The following is a 16,688-nucleotide window of genomic DNA, read 5'->3' on the forward strand; positions in this document are numbered from 1 at the left end:
AAGGGGCACCCTGGGGTGACACCGGGCCCCCCCCGCTCACCTGAACACCAGGTGCCCGTCCTTCAAGCCGAGGCCAACGAAGTCTTTGGCTTTGCCGCCCTCGCCGGGCTCCTGCGGGTGCAGCGGGGCGGTGAGTAGGGTGGGGGGCACCCTGACCCCCACCCAAGGGTGCTCGGCACCCCAGTCCCCTCCCCGGCGTTGCTCCCCACCCCGCTCACCGCCCCGTGCCACAGCAGCAGCCCGTTGGCGCTGCCCGTCCGCAGCTCCAGCTCGATGGTCTCCGGTGCCTCGGGTGGGCTGCAAGGAGAGGGGGGGGGCTCGGTGGGTGCAGCACCCCGGGGTGGGTGCAACAGCACAATGGGTGCTCAATGGGTGCAGCACCCCAGGAAGGGTGCTAAGTGGCAGCGGGTGCAACGCTGCGGGAAGGGGTCCGGCACCCTGGGAGGGTGCAACGTGAGGGATGGGGTGCAACGCTGCGGGAAGGAAGGGTGCAGCACCCCGGGAAGGGTGCACCGCTGCAATGGGTGCTATGGGTGCGGTCAGGGTGCACCGCTGCAATGGGTGCAGTGCTGCGGGAAGGGGTGCAGCACCCCGGGAAGGGTGCAACAGCAGGGGAAAGGGTGCAACGCTGCAGCGGGTGCAACACCATAGTGGGTACAACGCTATGGGAAAGGGTGTAACACCGTGATGGGTGCAACGCTGCGACGGGTGCAACGCCGTGGGACAGGGTGCAACTCTCCCGGGGGGTTGCAGCACCCCGGGAAGGGTGCAGCCCCCTGTGCAGGGTGCGATGCCAGGGGTGGGGGTGCAGCCCCCTGCTCGGGGTGCCCCGTCCCCGGTGTCACTCACCCGCGGGGAAAGAGGTGACCGGGCAGGGCCAGGTAGGAGCCGTCCCGGAAAGCTGCGCTGAACTGTCCGGGGGCGTCTGTGGGGAGAGGGGGGGGCGGTGAGGGGGCGCCACGCCCAGCTGCCACGCCCGCGGCGTCACTTTTGGGTGCAAAAACGGGGGAAAACGGGTGCGAGGACCTACCGCCACCCCCGCTGCCTTCCTGCCAGTCCTGGTCCAGCTCCGCCAGCGCCAAGCCTGCGGCGAGAGGGGTTGGGGGCAAGGTGGCACGTGTCCCCCCGTGCCCCCGGGTGTCCCCTGTGCCCCCAGGTGTCCTCCCGTGTCCCTCCGTGCCCCCCCGTGTCCCCTGTGTCCCCCTGTGTCCCCAGGTGCCCCCCCACGCCCCCTCGTGTCCCTCTGTGCCCCCCATGTCCCCCTGTGACCCCCATGCACCCGCTGTGTCCCCTGTGTCCCCAGGTGTCCCCCCGTGCCCTCCCATGCCCCCCATGCCCCTCCGTGTCCCCAGGTGTCCCCCCATGCCCCCTGTGTCCCCCCATGTCCCCAGGTGCCCCCCATGTCTCCTGTGCCCCCCGTGCCCTCCATGCCCCCATGTCCCCCCCATGCCCCCAGGTGCCCCCTTCTGCTCCCCATGTCCCCCCCGTGTCCCCCATGTCCCCAGGTGCCCCCCCATGTCCCCTGTACCCCCCCGTGCCCCCCCCATGTTCCCCATGTCCCCCGTGCCCCCCCATGTCCCCAGGTGTCCCCCCATGCCCCCCCATGTCCCCCATGTCCCCCGTGCCCCCCATGTCCCCCGTGCCCCCCATGTCCCCGTGCCCCCCTCACTGTGCTGGCAGTAGGGCCCGGTGTAGCCCCGGGGGCAGAGGCAGGCGCTGCCCTTGCAGGTGCCGCCGTGCAGGCAGGGGTTGTGGTGCAGGCAGCGATCCTCCTCCCGCTCGCAGCGCGGGCCTGGGGACACGGGGGGACACACACGGGGGGACACGCACCGGGTGACGCGGGCGGCCTTCGCGCACGCCTGCCGCCCCGCGCGGGCAAGGCAAGCGTGTGCACGCACGGCACCCACGGCGCGCGCTCGTGCACGCCACGCGGAAGTGCAAACTGCACGCGTGCGCAGAGTGTATACGTGCACATACACGCGTGCACGGCAGGTGCACGCACAGTGCACAGCACACGTGTTACACACCCCAAATGCGTGCACACGCGTGCACAGCACATGCCCAGCAGGTGCACGCACGTGTAAACTGCACCCACCGTGCACACAGGCGTGCACAGCACCCGCGCACGCACACCCCCCCCCCAGCAGACGCAGGCGATGCACGCTGCACACACGCACACGTGGAGCAGACGCACCCGCTTGCAAACTGCACACGCATGCACACCCAGTGCGCAGCACACACGCAGCACGCACGGACGAGCGGCGCACACGCATGCGCACACACGCACACCCGGTGCACATGGACGCACAGGACACACGCGCACCGCACACAAGCACACACGCACGCACGGTGCACGCACATGCGTGCACAGCGCACACGTGTACAGCGCACATGTGCACAGCACACACACACGCACACACGGCACACACGCGCATAGCACACGCATGCGCAGCATGCACGCACGCGCCCGTGCAGCCACAAACGCACGCGGTGCACGCCCGATGCACGCGCACGTGAGCACCCCGTTCCCGCGGGGGACTGACCGCTGAAGCCGTGCGGGCAGAGGCAGCGGTAGGCAGGGGTGCCGGCGGGCAGGGGCAGGCAGCGGCCCCCGTGCAGGCAGGCAGCGTGCAGGCAGGGAGAGCTCTGCCCGCACTGCCCCACGCCGCGGCTCCGCAGGAAGCTGTAGGACAAATCCACCTTCTTCCCGTTGATGGAGACCTGGGGGGGACGCCAAGGTTGGGGGGGGGTGGGGTGTGAACCCTTGGGGTCCCCTCCCCCGCCGAGGGGTCCTGGGCGCAGGGTGGGGGTGGGGGAGGGGGTGGGGGAGGGTCTCACCTCTCCGATGCAGCCGCGGAAGGAGGCGTTGGTGGGGGGGCGCAGGGGGGGTTCGGTGCCCCCCAGGTACAGCGGGGTGCGCAGGTTCAGGCCCTGGCTCTTGCCGGGCGAGGAGCGTTTCACCGGGGCGGCGGCGTCCACCGCCAGCGTCCCGTCCTTGTGCAGCCGCTCGGCTGTCACCCGGTGCCAGCGGCCGAGCGTCACCGGCTCGGCGCTCCGGAGCACTGCAGGGCCTGTGGGGACGGGATGGGGGTGTCACGGGGCGGGGGGACACCAGGGGTGCTTGGTGCCCTGGGTGATGCTGGGGGACCCCGGTGACACCACGGGAGCCCGGTGACATCAGGGGACCCCGGTGGCGCCACAGTGATGCCTGGGGACACTGGCAGTGCCTGGGGACGCGGGGTGATTGCAGGGCACCCCAAGGATACCAGGGGACCATGGGGACGCCCAGGGGACCCCAGTAATGCCGGGTCACCGCGCAGGTCACCCCACAGGCCCCCGGTGCCACCAGGACCCCGGTCACGGTGCCGGCTCACCTGAGCCCAGCTCGTAGCGGAACTCGAGGTGGCCGCCGACCATGGCCAAGGCGACAAAGTCCTCGACGGGGGCGGCTTTGCCGGCGCTGAAGAGCAGGAGCCCGTCGGGTGCCAGCGGCAGGAACTCGGCCTCCACCCGCAGCTCGTGGTGGACGTTGGTGAGGGGCGGGTAGGAGACGAAGGCGCCCGCCTCGCCGAAGGATGGCACGCTCACCGCCTCGCCTGCAGCACCCCAAATCAGCGCCCGGCTGGTGGGACCCCATCCTCCATCCCCGCAGTGCCCACCTCCCCGGGGTGGGACCCAACGGCCCGTCTCCATCATGTCCATGATGCCCACGTCCCCAGATGGTGCCTAACCCCATGTCTCCATCGTGCCAGGGTCCCCAGGGGGGTCCCCAGCCCCATGTCCCCATCCCTGGGGTGGTCCCCACCCTGTACCCATGTCCCCAGGGTGGTCCCTAGCCCCATGTCCATGTCCCCAGGGTGGTCCCTGCTCTGTGCCCACATCCCCGGGGTGGTTCCCAGCCCCATGTCCCCATCCCTGGGGTGGTCCCAACCCTGTGCCTGTGTCCCCAGGGTGGTCCCCAGCCCCATGTCCCCATCCCTGGGGTGGTCCCTGCTCCGTGCCCACCTCCCTGGGGTGGTCCCAACCCCATGCCCACGTCCCCAGGGTGGTCCCAGCCCTGTGCCCATCTCCCCAGGGTGGTCCCTGCTCCGTGCCCACATCCCTGGGCTGGTCGCCACCCCGTGCCCACGTCCCCAAGGCGGTGCCAGCCCCGTCCCCGTCCCCTCGGCCGCGCTCACCCTCGGTGCACCTCTCGCCAGCCTTGCCCAGGTGGCAGCGGCAGGTATAGCCCTGCCCGTCCGGCCGGTTGACGCAGGTGGCATCAGCCCCGCACGCCTCTGCAGGGTGACAAGCGATGAGCACCCAGGCAGGGGGGGACACCGGGGTGACATCCCCGCGCGGCGGGCACCTTACCCGGGTGACAATGCAAAGCCTGCGAGTACTCGCAGTTGCTGCCGGTGAAGCCGTGGGGACAGCGGCAGACGTAGGTGCCGCTCTCGGCGTCCTGGCACACGCCGCCATTCTGGGGGGGGGGGGGGGGATGCGTGTGAGGAGGGTGTCGGCGATGGGTGGCGATGGGTGGGCATCACCCCCCGCCCAGTCTCACCTGGCACGGCCGGTCCTGGCAGGTGGGACAACTGGTGACACCGTGCGCCTGCAGGTCCATGTCCCCAAAAGCCACCTCCTCCCCTTGGATGCGGAGCTGGCGCACGCAGCCTGCGGAGGGATGGAGATGGATGGGGGGCGGGGGGGGGTTGACACGATGCTCAATGCTCCCCGCACCCCCCCGGTGCCACCCTAAACCCCATCGCTCACCCACAAAACCGCGGCTGAGCCCCGTCTTCTCCACGGCGCCGAAATCGGGGTACCCCCCCAGGTACAGCTCCTCGTTCAGATCCAGCCCTTGGAACTTCCCCTGCGGGCACGAGCGGGTGGGCACCACCTCCAGCACCCTGACCCCCACCCGACGCATACCCCACCCCTCTCCTTACCTGCGAGGTCCCGTTAACCGGGGGGTGCCCGTCCAGCGCCAGCGAACCCCGGGTGAGGTTGCGGAGGAGACGCACGGTGTGGTACTCGCCCAACCGCAGCGGCGTCGGGTGCCGGATGGTGGCCATGCCCGAACCGGCATCGAACCTTATTTTTTTTTTTGGGGGGGGGGGGGGTACAATGGGTGTAGGAAGGTGCCAGCACCCATCTCCTCCTCCCCTCACCCATAGCACCCTGGGTCTCACCTAAATTCGGGGCGGCCGCCCACCAAACCGAAGGAGATGAAGTCGGCGCCGCTGTTTTTGCGCTGCCCGTTGTAGAGGAGAAGCCCTGTGGGGTGGGAGCGGGTCAGCAGGATGGTGCCCCCCAGGCTGGGGGGGGGGGGGGCACGTCCTGGGGAGACCCCGAAACGTCCCCTGGGATGGAGGGGAAACCCCCCAGAAGGTGTGGGGGGGCTCGGTTCAACAGAGAATGGGAGCTAAAGGAGAGGGGAGGGAGGGATGGGGGGACACGGGGGGGGAAATGGGGGGGACACGGGGGGGACACGAGGGGGGACATGGGGGGACACATGGGGGTCCCGTCGGTGCTCACCGTCAGCGGCATCGGGTCGGAAGGTGATGAGGATCTCAAACCTCTTGTAGGCGTCCTTGATGGTGGGCAGGGGCAGGAAGGAGCGGGGCGTCTGCCCGAAATAGGGGACCAGGCGCTCTGCGGGGACGGGGGGGTCAGGAGAGGTGGGGGTACACCCCCCCCACACCCCCCCCCACACCCCCCCGCCCCTCCGTCGGTCTGTCTGTCCGTCCTCACCTCGGACCTTGAGGACGTAGTAAGCCGTCTCCTGGCCACGGCGGTTGGTGGCGGCGCAGGCGTAGACGCCGGCGTCCTCGTGCCGCACGGCCGGCAGCGTCAGGACGTTCCCCTCCGCCCTGGCCCCCGCCGGCAGCTCCCCCTCCAGCTGCGGCAGAGCGGCGAGGGGGGGTGTCAGCACCCATAGGGTGCCCCCCCCCGCCCCAAATCTGTACCCCCATCCCTGCGTCCCTCCGTCTCACCTTGCTCCAGGTGATCTCCGGCACCGGGAAGCCGGACGCCAAACAGGGCAAAACAGCCGCCGAACCCACCGAGACCTCCTTCACCTCGGGCTGCCCGGCGATTTGGGGGGTGGCTGGGGACGCACGGAGGTGTCATCACCCCGCGATGACGCCGCCCGCGTCCCCATCTCCGCGTCCCCGTTCCTCACCTTGCACGTGGAGGATGACGTGGGACTGGACGCTGCCCACGGCGTTGGCGGCGGTGCAGCGGTACTGCCCGGCGTCCGCCCGTTCTACCCGTTCGATGGTGAGGACGCCGGCGCGGACCAGCACCCCGGGTCGGATACGGCCCCCCACTTTGCTCCAGGTGACGTGGGGACGGGGTTCGCCCAAGCCCAGGCACTCCAGCTCCACCGTTGTCCCCGCCAGCACCGTCTGCACCGCCGTCCGGATGTTGATCAGGGCCCTGGGGAGAGCTTGGCGGGGCGAGAGTGGGGTTTTGGGGTACCCCCCCGGCACGGGGGGAGGCATCGTGGCTCAGGGTGCCAACCGGAGGAGGGAGAGATGGGGAGAAATGGGGTGCTCGTGGGAATGGGGAGACCACTGGGGTGGCCGTAGGCACAGGGAGAGATTGGGGGTGTTGGGGTGCCTGCGGGTGTGGGGAGAGATTGGGGGTACCAGGGTGTTTGTGGGTGTGGGGAAAGATTGGGGGTACCGGGGTTCCCATGGGTGTGGGGAGAGATTGGGGGTACCAGGGTGTTTGTGGGTGTGGAGAGAGATTGGGGGTGCCGAGGTTCCCATGGGTGTGGGGAGAGATTGGGGGTGCTGGGGTGTTCATGGACGTGGGAATATATAGAGGGGACTTGGGGTGCCCCTGGGCCTGGGAAGAAATGGGGGTTTTTGGGGTGCTTGTGGGTTCAGGGAGAGGGAGGGGGGTACCAGGGAGCCCGTGGGTATGGGGGAACAGGTCAGTGGGTGCCCCTGGGTTTGGGGGTACCGGGGTGCCCATGGGGACCGGCCGGGGGGTGCCCGCGTGCCCCAGCGTGGGTGCGGCTCCTACCCTGGACGGTGAGGGTGGCCCTGTCCTCCGCCTGCCCCCCGCCCGGGGCGCTGGCCCGGCACACGTACACCCCCTGCGCCCCCCACACCAGCTCCGGCATCCTGCGGGGACACGGCCGGGGTGTGGGACCCTGCGGGGGGGCGGGCAGGGGGGGTCCCCGCCGCCCTGTGCCCCCCCCTCCTTACCGCAGCACCCCATCCCGCACGCTGTGGGTGGGGGGCAGCTCCCCGCCGTCCTTCAGCCACTCCAGACGCGCCCGCGGGTCCCCCGAGACGGCACAGGCGAACTCGGCGGTGCTGCCCACCCCCTTGACGAGGCTCCCCGGCGTCACCCGTACGGTCAAGGGACCGCCGCCGGCGTCCCCACCGTCACCGGCATCGCCTGGGGGGGACGCAGAGCCCCGACGGTTGGTACCCGGCGGTGCGGGCATCGCCGGCGGGCGGCATCCCTGGGGCGGCGGGCGGGGGGGCTCACCGTGGACGGCCACGCGGGCGAAGGTCTCGGCGGTGCCGACGCGGTTGGTGACGAGGCAGCGGTAGGTGCCGGCGTCGGCAGGCAACGCCGGGCTGATGCGGAGGAGGCCGGCGCGGTGGATGGCGCGTGCCGAGAGGCTGCCGTTGACCTTGTCCCAGGCGTAGAGCAGCGGCGGGGTGCCGTGGGCCAGGCACTGCACCTGCAGCGCATCACCGGCGCGCACCGCGGTGTCCTCCGGCAGGCTGGTGGCGTACGGCGGCGCTGCGGGGACGGCCGGTACTGTCAGTGCCCGGCCACAGCCGGGATGGGGCAACGAATGGGTCAACGGGGCAAGGAGGGCATCGGTGGGAGGGTCTGGGTGGAGATGGGGGTGGGCCTGTGTTGGGACGGACCAGAGATGGATGGATCCATGAGGAAGGGATGGAGGGAGGGAGGGATGGGCGTGAGAGGAGGTGGAGAGGTGGAAGTGAGCTGGGATGGACAAATGATGGTGGATCCACCAGGAAGGGATGGACGGAGAACTTTGAGAGAAGATGGAGAGATGGATGTGAGCTGGGATGGATGAGAGATGGATAGATCCACAAGGAAGGGATGGATGGAGGAGTTAGGAGATGGAGAGATGAGTGTGTGCTGGGATGGACCAGAGATGGACAGATCCACAAGGGAAGGGATGGATGGAGAAGTTTGAGAGGAAGTGAAGTGATGGCTGAGTTGTGATGGTTGAGTGATAGATGAATCCACAAGGAAGAGATGGATGAATGGATGAGTTTGACAGGGGATGGAGAGATGGGTGTGTGCTGGGATGGATGAGGTGGATGAATCCACCAGGAAGGGATGGATGGAGGGGTGTGAGCAGAGATGGAGAGATGGGTGTGAGGTAGCATGGTTGAAAGGTGGATGAATCCACCAGGAAGGGATGGATGGAGGGGCGTAAGAGGAGGTGGAGAGATGGGTGTGAAATGGGATGGATGAGAGATGGATGAGTCCACAAGGAAGGGATGGATGGAGGGGTTAGAGATGGAGACATGGGCATGTGTTGGGATGGTTGAGTAATAGATGAATCCACCAGGAAGGGATGGACGGAGGCATGTGAGAGGAGGTGGAGAGAGGGCTGTTAGCTGGGATGGATGAGAGATGGATGACTCCACAAGGAAGGGATGGATGGAGAAGTTTGAGAGAGGATGGAGAGATGGGCGTGTGCTGGGATGGACGAGATCGATGGATCCATGAGGAAGAGATTGATGGAGCAGTGTGAGAGGAGACGGAGAGGTGGGTGCGAGCTGGGATGGATGAGCAACGCATGGATCCATGAATGGATGGAGGAGAGAGCAGAAGTGGAGATGGATGTGTGCAGGGATGGGACAAGCAGACGGACACGTCCACAGGAAGAGCTGGATGACGGAGCTTGAGAGGAGATGGGAGGAGGACGAGTGCCGGGATGGAGCGAGGATGGATCCACAGGGAATCGTGATGGGAGGGTGGGAGCGGCGATGGAGGTGGCCACGTGCAGAGGAAGGACGGAGAGGAGCCGAGGACGGGTGACGGCAACAGCGAGGGGGAAGGAGACAGTGGAGATGGCAGGAGGGGCCCAGGGGCACCCTGACCCCCCCACCCTCTTACTCTCCACGTCGAGGGTGACGAAGACCTCGGCAGAGCCGGCGGAGCTGCTGGCGTTGCAGATGTACTGGCCCGAGTCCTGCTGCGCGGCGCGGGGGATGACCAAGCTGCCGTTCACCACCTGGTGCTGCCAGGGCAGGGGCGCCCGCAGCTTCGACCACTCGATCCGTGGCGCCGGCTCGCCTACGGGCAACGCCAGTGCCCATCACCGCAGCGTCAGGGTACCGCAGCAAGGTACCCCTCCACCACCACCACCACCACCCCCCTCCACCCTCCCCGTACCTCTGGCCGTGCAGTGCAGCGTTGCGGTGTCCCCGGCCACCACGGTGACAGAGGGTGGCGCGGTGACCTCAGGGGCACCGGGGTGCCGCTGTGCCGTCTCCACGTGGACGTCCACCCGGGCTTGCGCCGAACCCAAGGCGCTGTGCGCCGTGCAGACGTAGGTCCCGGCGTGCTCCGGCTTGGCTGGTGAGAGCTGGTGGAGGGTGGGGGGACACACAGGGTGGGTGGTGAGCAACGGCACCCACCGGCATCTCGCGGCACCCCGGGGTGCCCCGCTCACCTGCAGGATGGCCTGGCTGTCCATGTGCAGCAGCGTTTGGTGCTCCACCTTCTGCCGGGAGCCCGGCCGGCTCCAGCGCACCAGCGGCCGTGGTTCGCCCCGGCCAAGGCACTCCACGCTGAGGGATTTGCCTTCCTTCACCGTCACGGGGCCCGGTGGCATCACCGACACCGTGGGGGCACCTGGAGAAGGGGAAGGACATCAGCGTGGGGATGGGGACACCATCACTAAGGATGTTGGCATGGCGATGGGGACACCATCACCCCGGGGGCATCTGGAGCATGGGGAGGACATCAGCGTGGGGATGGGGACACCATCACCCCAGGAGCATCCAGAGCACATGGATGACATCAGCATGGCGATGGGGACACCACCACCTCGGGAGTATTTGGGGCACTTGGAGGACATCGGCATGGGATGGGGATGGGGGATGTGGATGGGGACAGGGACACCACGACCCCGGGAGCACCTGAAGCATAGAGAGGACATAGGGATGGGGACACCACGACAGCGGGGGGACCTGGGGCACATGGAGGATGGCAACATGGGGATGGTAATGGGGACACCACCATCCTAGGGGCCCCTGGAGCACACCGAGGACATGGGGATGGGGACACCACCGTGCTGGGGCATCTGGAGCACATGGGGACAGGGACAGGGCCACCCCGGCCACCTCGCACCTTGCACCAGGAGGTTGACGACACTGCTGGCGACACCGAAGCGGTTGGAGGCCACGCAATGGTAGGCGCCCTGGTTGCCCACATGGGCGCCGGTGATGGAGATGACCGAGCCGTTGGTGCTGATCTTCACGTTGTCTGGGCAAGGAGGAGCCGTCAACACCAGGACCACCCTGGGGACCGCACCGGGGCCACCCTGGGGACCACCATACCTTGGAGATGTTGGCCAGGTCCCATCCGCCAAGTGACGTTGATGGGCCGGGCACCGTCGTGGATGCGGCACTTGAAGGTGGCGTCCTCGCCCGGTGCCACCGCCATGCTGTGTGGGTCGATGGAGATGATGGGGCTCTGCAGACCTGCGGGGACAAAGGGACAGGGAAGCCACCGAGGTCACCCCCATCTCCCCCCGGCATCCTCCCTTGTCCCGTGGCCACACTCACGGTAGCTGGAGCTGTCACGGGAGGTGACGGTGACGGTGATAGTGGCCTCGCGGAAGACGCTGCCCATGTCTGCCCGGCACACGTACTCCCCCGAATCGGCCACCGAGAGCTGTGACAGCCGCAGGCGGGACCCCGAAACCTGGGGATGCGACGGCAGGGGGTGGTGGCATCAACCGGCCACCCACGGCCACCGCCCCCCACCCCGTCGGTGTCCCCACCTACCTGGTGCTTGGCCGGGAGGGACCCCCCGCGCTTGTACCAGGTGATGGTGGCCTGTCCCTGCCCGGCCACCAGGCAGTCCAGGTCCAGGGTCTGTCCCTCGGTGACGGAGGATGCCGAGGACTCGATGCGGATGGGCGGCGTGACGCCGGTGGCTGCGCGGGCAGAGGTGAGGGTAAATGTCCCCGACCGGTCCCCGGCACCGGTGGGGACCCGTCCCCTGAAGGGTGGCACTCACGGTGGGCTGGGTCGGCTCCGTCATCGATGGTGACGATGAGGGACGTCTCCTGCGTGATGCCCCCTGATGTCACCCGGCACACGTACTCCCCCGAATCGGCCGCTGTCACCCGGGGGATGCGCAGACGGGTGCCCGACACCTGGTGGGGACAATGTGGGGACACATGAGTGCTGGAGAGCAGGGGACGGGGCAGGATTTGGGGTGACACCCCCCCTCTGCGCCCTACCTGGTGGCCGGCGGGCAGGGAGCCGCCGCGCTTGTACCACGTCACGGTGGCGGGGCCGGATCCTGCCACCACGCAGTTGAGGTCCAGGGTCTGTCCCTCGGCGATGGCCGAGGACGAGGACTCGATGCGGACGGGCTGCGAGACGCCGGAGGCTGGAGGAGGTGGACAGGGACAGGAGATGTTTGTCACCGAGGTGGCACCCACGTCCCCAAGCGCTGCCGTCTCGCCCGCACTCACGGTAATAGGTGCCGGTGCCGCCGGGCACGGTGACGATGACCGATGCCTCCTGCGTGACGGTCCCCAGCGTCACCCGGCACACGTACTCGCCCGAATCGGCCGCCGCCACTTGGACGAGGCGCAGGCGGGTGCCCGACACCTGGGGAGGTGACAAGTTGGGGACACGTCAGCGTCTGACGCGGGGCCATGCCCTGCGGGGTGATGCCACCTCCCCGGCGTCCCACCTGGCTGTTGGGGGGCAGAGCCCCCCCGCGCCGGTACCAGGTGACGTGGGGGTGACCCTGTCCCGCCACCATGCAGTTGAGGTCCAGCGTCTGTCCCTCGGTGACGGCGGCGGACGAGGTCTCGATCCTCACCGGTGGCGTGACGCCGACGGCTGGGGGCGGCAACGGGGTCAGCAGGGGGGACGACACACAGCCACCGCGTCCCCGTTGTTGTCCCCGTGTCACCTCCCACCCGTCCCTGGTACCGTAAGAGGAGCCGGCACCGGTCTGGATGGTGACAATGAGGGACGTCTCGTGTGTGACACTGCCTGACGTCACCCGGCACACGTATTCCCCTGAGTCGGCCGCCGTCACCTGCAGGATGCGCAGGCGGGTGCCTGACACCTGGGGGGGAGCGACATGGGTGACGAGGGGTCACAAACCTCTTGGAACCCCCCAAAAAACCCTTTTCTGCCCCAAAACGTGCCTCTGGTGTCCCCACCTACCTGGTGCTTGGCCGGGAGGGACCCGCCGCGCTTGTACCAGGTGATGGTGGCCTGTCCCTGCCCGGCCACCAGGCAGTCCAGGTCCAGGGTCTGTCCCTCGGCCACGGAGGATGACGAGGACTCGATGCGCACCGGGGGGGTGACACCAATGGCTGGGGACAGAGACGGGAGGGTCACCCCAAGGAAACCGTGTGCCCCCCTGTCCCCCCCTGTCCCCACTCACGGTAGGCGCTGGCCCCGCTGGGCTGGATCGTCACCATGACGGAGGTTTCCTTGCTGGTGGCCCCGCTGGTCACCCGGCACACGTACTCGCCCGAGTCGGCCGCTGTCACCTGCAGCAGCCGCAGCCGGGAGCCGGACACCTGCGGGGAGGGGACACGGGGGTCACCGGGGCCGCGCGAGTTTGCACGGGGCCATCTGGGATTGCACAAGGCCACTCGGGATTGCATGGGGACACTTGGGCTTCCACGGGCCACCTGGGCTTCCGTGGGCTCGCTCGGGCTTGCGTGGGCCACCAGAGCTTGCACAGGGCCACCTAGGCTTGCATGGGGACATCTGGGCTTGCATGGGGCCACCAGAGCTTGCATGAACTACGTGGGCTTGCACCAGGGCCACCTGGGCTACGTGGGCTTGCACACCCACCCCCCCTCGGGGCCACCCCCCTCGGTGTCCCCACCTACCTGGTGCTTGGCCGGCAGGGCCCCCCCGCGCTTGTACCAGGTGACGGTGGCCTGCGCGGGGCTGGCGATGACGCAGTTGAGGTCCAGGGTCTGGCCCTCGGCCACGGGCGATGACAAGGACGAGGACTCAATGCGCAGGGGGGTCGTGCTGCCCGGGGCTGGGGACCGAGAAGGGTCAGAGGCCTTGGTGACCATCAGGTGTGACCCTCCAAGGGTCACCAGGAGCCCAGGAAGCCGGGATGGGCACACGCACGGGTGGCTTCCCCAGGGAGCGATTCATCCCGCACCCGGGGACACCGCAGGGCAGTGTCACCCACCGTGGGTAACGTCCCCTGTCCCCCGTCCCCACTCACGGTAGGCGCTGGCCCCGCTGGGCTGGATCGTCACCATGACGGAGGTTTCCTTGCTGGTGGCCCCGCTGGTCACCCGGCACACGTACTCTCCAGAATCGGCCGCTGTCACCTGCAGCAGCCGCAGCCGGGAGCCGGACACCTGCGGGGAGGGGACAGGGGGGTCACCGGGACCACTTGGGCTTCCATGGGGCTGCTGGGGCTTGCACGGGGCCATTTGGACTTGCATGGGGCCATCTGGGCTTGCATGGGGCCACCAGAGCTTGCATGGGGCCATGGGTCAGTGCCAACCACCCCCCTTGGTGACATCCCCCTCGGTGTCCCCACCTACCTGGTGCTTGGCCGGCAGGGCCCCCCCGCGCTTGTACCAGGTGACGGTGGCCTGCGCGGGGCTGGCGATGACGCAGTTGAGGTCCAGGGTCTGGCCCTCGGCCACGGTGGAGGACGGGGTCTCGATGCGCAGGGGGGTCGTGGTGCCCGGGGCTGGGGACCGAGACAAGGGGGTGACACCGGTGACCACGGCAGAGCCCCGGCAGCACGGGCGCAGAGACACGGCTCGGTGCCGGGGCACGTGGGGTCTCCCCGCTGGCACTGTCACCCCCCCCCGTCCCCGCTCACGGTAGGCGCTGGCCCCGCTGGGCTGGATCGTCACCATGACGGCGGTTTCCTTGCTGGTGGCCCCGCTGGTCACCCGGCACACGTATTCTCCAGAATCGGCCGCTGTCACCTGCAGCAGCCGCAGCCGGGAGCCGGACACCTGCGGGGAGGGGACACGGGGGTCACCGGGGCTTCTGTGGGGCCATCTGGGCTTGTATGGGGGGCACTGGGCTCACACAGGACTGCTCAAGCTTGCCCAAGTGCCATCTGGGCTTGCATAGAGCCACTTGGGCTTGCAGAAGCGCCAGATGGGCTCGCACGGGGCCACCTGGGCTGGCACGGGGCCGCGGGTCAATGCCAACCACCCCCCTTGGTGACACCCCCCTCGGTGTCCCCACCTACCTGGTGCTTGGCTGGGAGGGCCCCCCCGCGCTTGTACCAGGTGACGGTGGCCTGTCCCTGCCCGGCCACCACGCAGTTGAGCTCCAGGCTCTGCCCCTCGGCCACGGAGGACGAGGACGCCTCGATTCGCACGGGGACCCCCGAAATCGGTGGCCCTGGGTGGGGAGATGGAGCTGTGACCACCCGTCGGGCACCGGCACTGGCACATGTCCCCGCCCCCAGGTGCCACCAAGCCCGGTCTCACCGTAGGACGAGCTGGACCCGGCCACGACGGTGACGACAACGGACGCCTCCCGGACGGCGGTGCCCGAGCTCGCCCGGCACACGTATTCCCCCGAATCGGCCGCCGTGACATGGGGGACGCGGAGCCGGGACCCCGAAACCTGAGGTTGGGGACAGGTGTGGGTGTCACACCGTGGGGGACGGGCAGGATTCGGGGTGCTGCCCGCGCCGCCCGCGCCCTACCTGGTGGCCGGCGGGCAGGGAGCCGCCGCGCTTGTACCACGTCACGGTGGCGGGGCCGGATCCTGCCACCACGCAGTCGAGGTCCAGGGTCTGTCCCTCGGCGACGGACGGGGACGAGGACTCGATGCGGACGGGCGGCGCCATCCCTGCAGGGAGGAAAAGCGGGGGGACGCGGGTGGGTTGCGCGCCCCCCCCCCCAAAAACCAGCCCCGAACCCCACCGGCATCCCCCACGCGCCTCACCTGGCACCACCGCCACCTCGATGGCGGCGCGGGCCGTGCCGGCGGCGCTGGTGCCCACGCAGAGGTAGACGCCGCCGTCAGCTGCCGTCACGGCAGGGATGACCAGCGTGGCGATGTCGGCGTGCTCGGCGCGGGACTGCGGCACCGGGGCGGGCGTGAGCGGCACCCGCGGTGCACCCACGCCCCCCCCCACACCCCAAGGAGCACCCAAGGGTGCCGGCACCCAGCTCACCTGTGGCGGCAGGGTGCCCCCCTGCTTCTCCCAGGTGATGGTGGCAGTGGGGGACCCCGAGACCCGGCAGTAGAGCCGCACCGTGGAGCCCTCCTGCACCTCCGTCCGCTCCGGGCTCACCTGCACCCGGGGTGCGCCCGCGTCTGCGGGAAGTGGGGGGTCAGCGGCGATGGGGGTGACAGGGACGATGGGGACGGCGGCGGTGATGGGGACGGACGATGGGGGTGACAGGGACGATGGGGCCAACAGAGGTGACAGGGATGATGGGGATGACGTGATGATGATGATGGAGGTGATAGGGATGATGGGGACGGACCATGGGGACCACGGGGACATCAGGGATGACCGGGACGATGGGGATGACGCTCACCTTGCACGTGGAGGAAGGCCCGTGCCGTGTGCTGCCCGGCGCTGCTGCGTGCCCGGCACGCATAGTGCCCCTCGTCAGCAGGCTCCACGGCGCCGAAACGCAGCGTCCCGCCCTGGATCACCGCCCGCGGCGGCAGCGCGCCTGCGGGGACACCACCCGGCGTCACCCCCGCTCACCGTGTCCCCGAGCCCGGTGCCGGTGTCCCCCCCCACATCCCCAGCAGGCACCTACCGAGCCACTCGAGGGTGGGCGGGGGGCTGCCGGTGACCACGCAGCGAAATTCGGCCGGCTGCCCCGGTGCCACGCTCAGCTGCGCCGGCTCCACGGCGGCGGTGGGGGCGGCGGCGGTGCCGGCTGCGGTGACACCCCGGGGGGGACGGTCAGGGCGCGCTGGGGCCCCTCCCCACGGTGCCGACCCCAGGCGGTGGGGGCGGTGGGAAGCGGATGGAGGGGGGGCGCGGCGTGGCACGGCCGGTAGCGGGGTGCGCGGTGGAGCCCCGGCATGCGGCGGGTGCGGGGAGCACGTGGACCCCCCCCCCCCCAGGATGTCCCCGTGCGGTGACTTACCCGGTCTGTGCCCCTCCATAAACTCAACGGGTCCGTAAAACATCTGAGTCTTCGAGGGGGCTGCAAGAGGGCGCGGGTCTCAGGACAGCGTGCCCATCGCCCCGGCGTCCGGGCGGCGAGCGTGCCCATCGCCCCGGCGTCCGGGCGGCGAGCGTGCCCGTTGCTCACCCTGGACGTAAAGCGTGGCGGTGCCCTCGTCCATGTCCAGCATGTTGGAGCCGGTACAGACGTAGACGCCGGCGTCCTCGGGCCGCACGCCGCGCAGGGTGAGGATGCCGTTGAAGTCCACGGCGCCGGCCGGCAGCGTGCCGTGGTTCTGCCGTGTCCACACCAGGGTGTAGGCGGGCGACTGGCGGGAGGAGAGACG

At 69.3% G+C, this 16,688-nt stretch overlaps 1 protein-coding gene across 8 annotated transcripts in view; it reads right to left on the reverse strand.

Moving 5' to 3' along the window:
- HSPG2 (heparan sulfate proteoglycan 2) overlaps window positions 1-16,688 on the reverse strand; it is a 43,695-nt gene that overhangs the window by 1,318 nt on the left and 25,689 nt on the right. For 2 of the 8 annotated variants that reach the window (XM_075773341.1, XM_075773340.1), the window contains 48 exons: window positions 16,490-16,670; window positions 16,322-16,381; window positions 15,986-16,108; window positions 15,755-15,895; window positions 15,385-15,527; window positions 15,153-15,288; window positions 14,911-15,056; window positions 14,690-14,828; window positions 14,446-14,600; window positions 14,065-14,203; window positions 13,778-13,929; window positions 13,450-13,588; window positions 13,097-13,254; window positions 12,640-12,778; window positions 12,417-12,568; window positions 12,177-12,315; window positions 11,932-12,083; window positions 11,708-11,846; window positions 11,471-11,622; window positions 11,245-11,383; window positions 11,010-11,161; window positions 10,788-10,926; window positions 10,560-10,703; window positions 10,351-10,485; window positions 9,671-9,852; window positions 9,391-9,583; window positions 9,112-9,291; window positions 7,492-7,752; window positions 7,203-7,398; window positions 7,018-7,118; window positions 6,167-6,433; window positions 5,979-6,091; window positions 5,737-5,884; window positions 5,521-5,637; window positions 5,175-5,259; window positions 4,932-5,076; window positions 4,756-4,855; window positions 4,547-4,656; window positions 4,354-4,462; window positions 4,179-4,277; window positions 3,375-3,596; window positions 2,839-3,071; window positions 2,544-2,721; window positions 1,670-1,792; window positions 1,031-1,084; window positions 850-925; window positions 219-297; window positions 41-111 (listed from right to left, as the gene is read on the reverse strand). In XM_075773341.1, coding sequence (XP_075629456.1) covers window positions 41-111; window positions 219-297; window positions 850-925; window positions 1,031-1,084; window positions 1,670-1,792; window positions 2,544-2,721; window positions 2,839-3,071; window positions 3,375-3,596; window positions 4,179-4,277; window positions 4,354-4,462; window positions 4,547-4,656; window positions 4,756-4,855; window positions 4,932-5,076; window positions 5,175-5,259; window positions 5,521-5,637; window positions 5,737-5,884; window positions 5,979-6,091; window positions 6,167-6,433; window positions 7,018-7,118; window positions 7,203-7,398; window positions 7,492-7,752; window positions 9,112-9,291; window positions 9,391-9,583; window positions 9,671-9,852; window positions 10,351-10,485; window positions 10,560-10,703; window positions 10,788-10,926; window positions 11,010-11,161; window positions 11,245-11,383; window positions 11,471-11,622; window positions 11,708-11,846; window positions 11,932-12,083; window positions 12,177-12,315; window positions 12,417-12,568; window positions 12,640-12,778; window positions 13,097-13,254; window positions 13,450-13,588; window positions 13,778-13,929; window positions 14,065-14,203; window positions 14,446-14,600; window positions 14,690-14,828; window positions 14,911-15,056; window positions 15,153-15,288; window positions 15,385-15,527; window positions 15,755-15,895; window positions 15,986-16,108; window positions 16,322-16,381; window positions 16,490-16,670 — 6,836 coding nt within the window. The remainder of the gene's footprint in view (window positions 1-40; window positions 112-218; window positions 298-849; window positions 926-1,030; window positions 1,085-1,669; window positions 1,793-2,543; window positions 2,722-2,838; window positions 3,072-3,374; window positions 3,597-4,178; window positions 4,278-4,353; window positions 4,463-4,546; window positions 4,657-4,755; window positions 4,856-4,931; window positions 5,077-5,174; window positions 5,260-5,520; window positions 5,638-5,736; window positions 5,885-5,978; window positions 6,092-6,166; window positions 6,434-7,017; window positions 7,119-7,202; window positions 7,399-7,491; window positions 7,753-9,111; window positions 9,292-9,390; window positions 9,584-9,670; window positions 9,853-10,350; window positions 10,486-10,559; window positions 10,704-10,787; window positions 10,927-11,009; window positions 11,162-11,244; window positions 11,384-11,470; window positions 11,623-11,707; window positions 11,847-11,931; window positions 12,084-12,176; window positions 12,316-12,416; window positions 12,569-12,639; window positions 12,779-13,096; window positions 13,255-13,449; window positions 13,589-13,777; window positions 13,930-14,064; window positions 14,204-14,445; window positions 14,601-14,689; window positions 14,829-14,910; window positions 15,057-15,152; window positions 15,289-15,384; window positions 15,528-15,754; window positions 15,896-15,985; window positions 16,109-16,321; window positions 16,382-16,489; window positions 16,671-16,688) is intronic. The other 6 variants (XM_075773342.1, XM_075773345.1, XM_075773346.1 and 3 more) reach the window with 6 other exon arrangements.

Source organism: Balearica regulorum, chromosome 21 (assembly GCF_011004875.1).
Source record: "Balearica regulorum gibbericeps isolate bBalReg1 chromosome 21, bBalReg1.pri, whole genome shotgun sequence".
NCBI lineage: Eukaryota > Metazoa > Chordata > Aves > Gruiformes > Gruidae > Balearica > Balearica regulorum.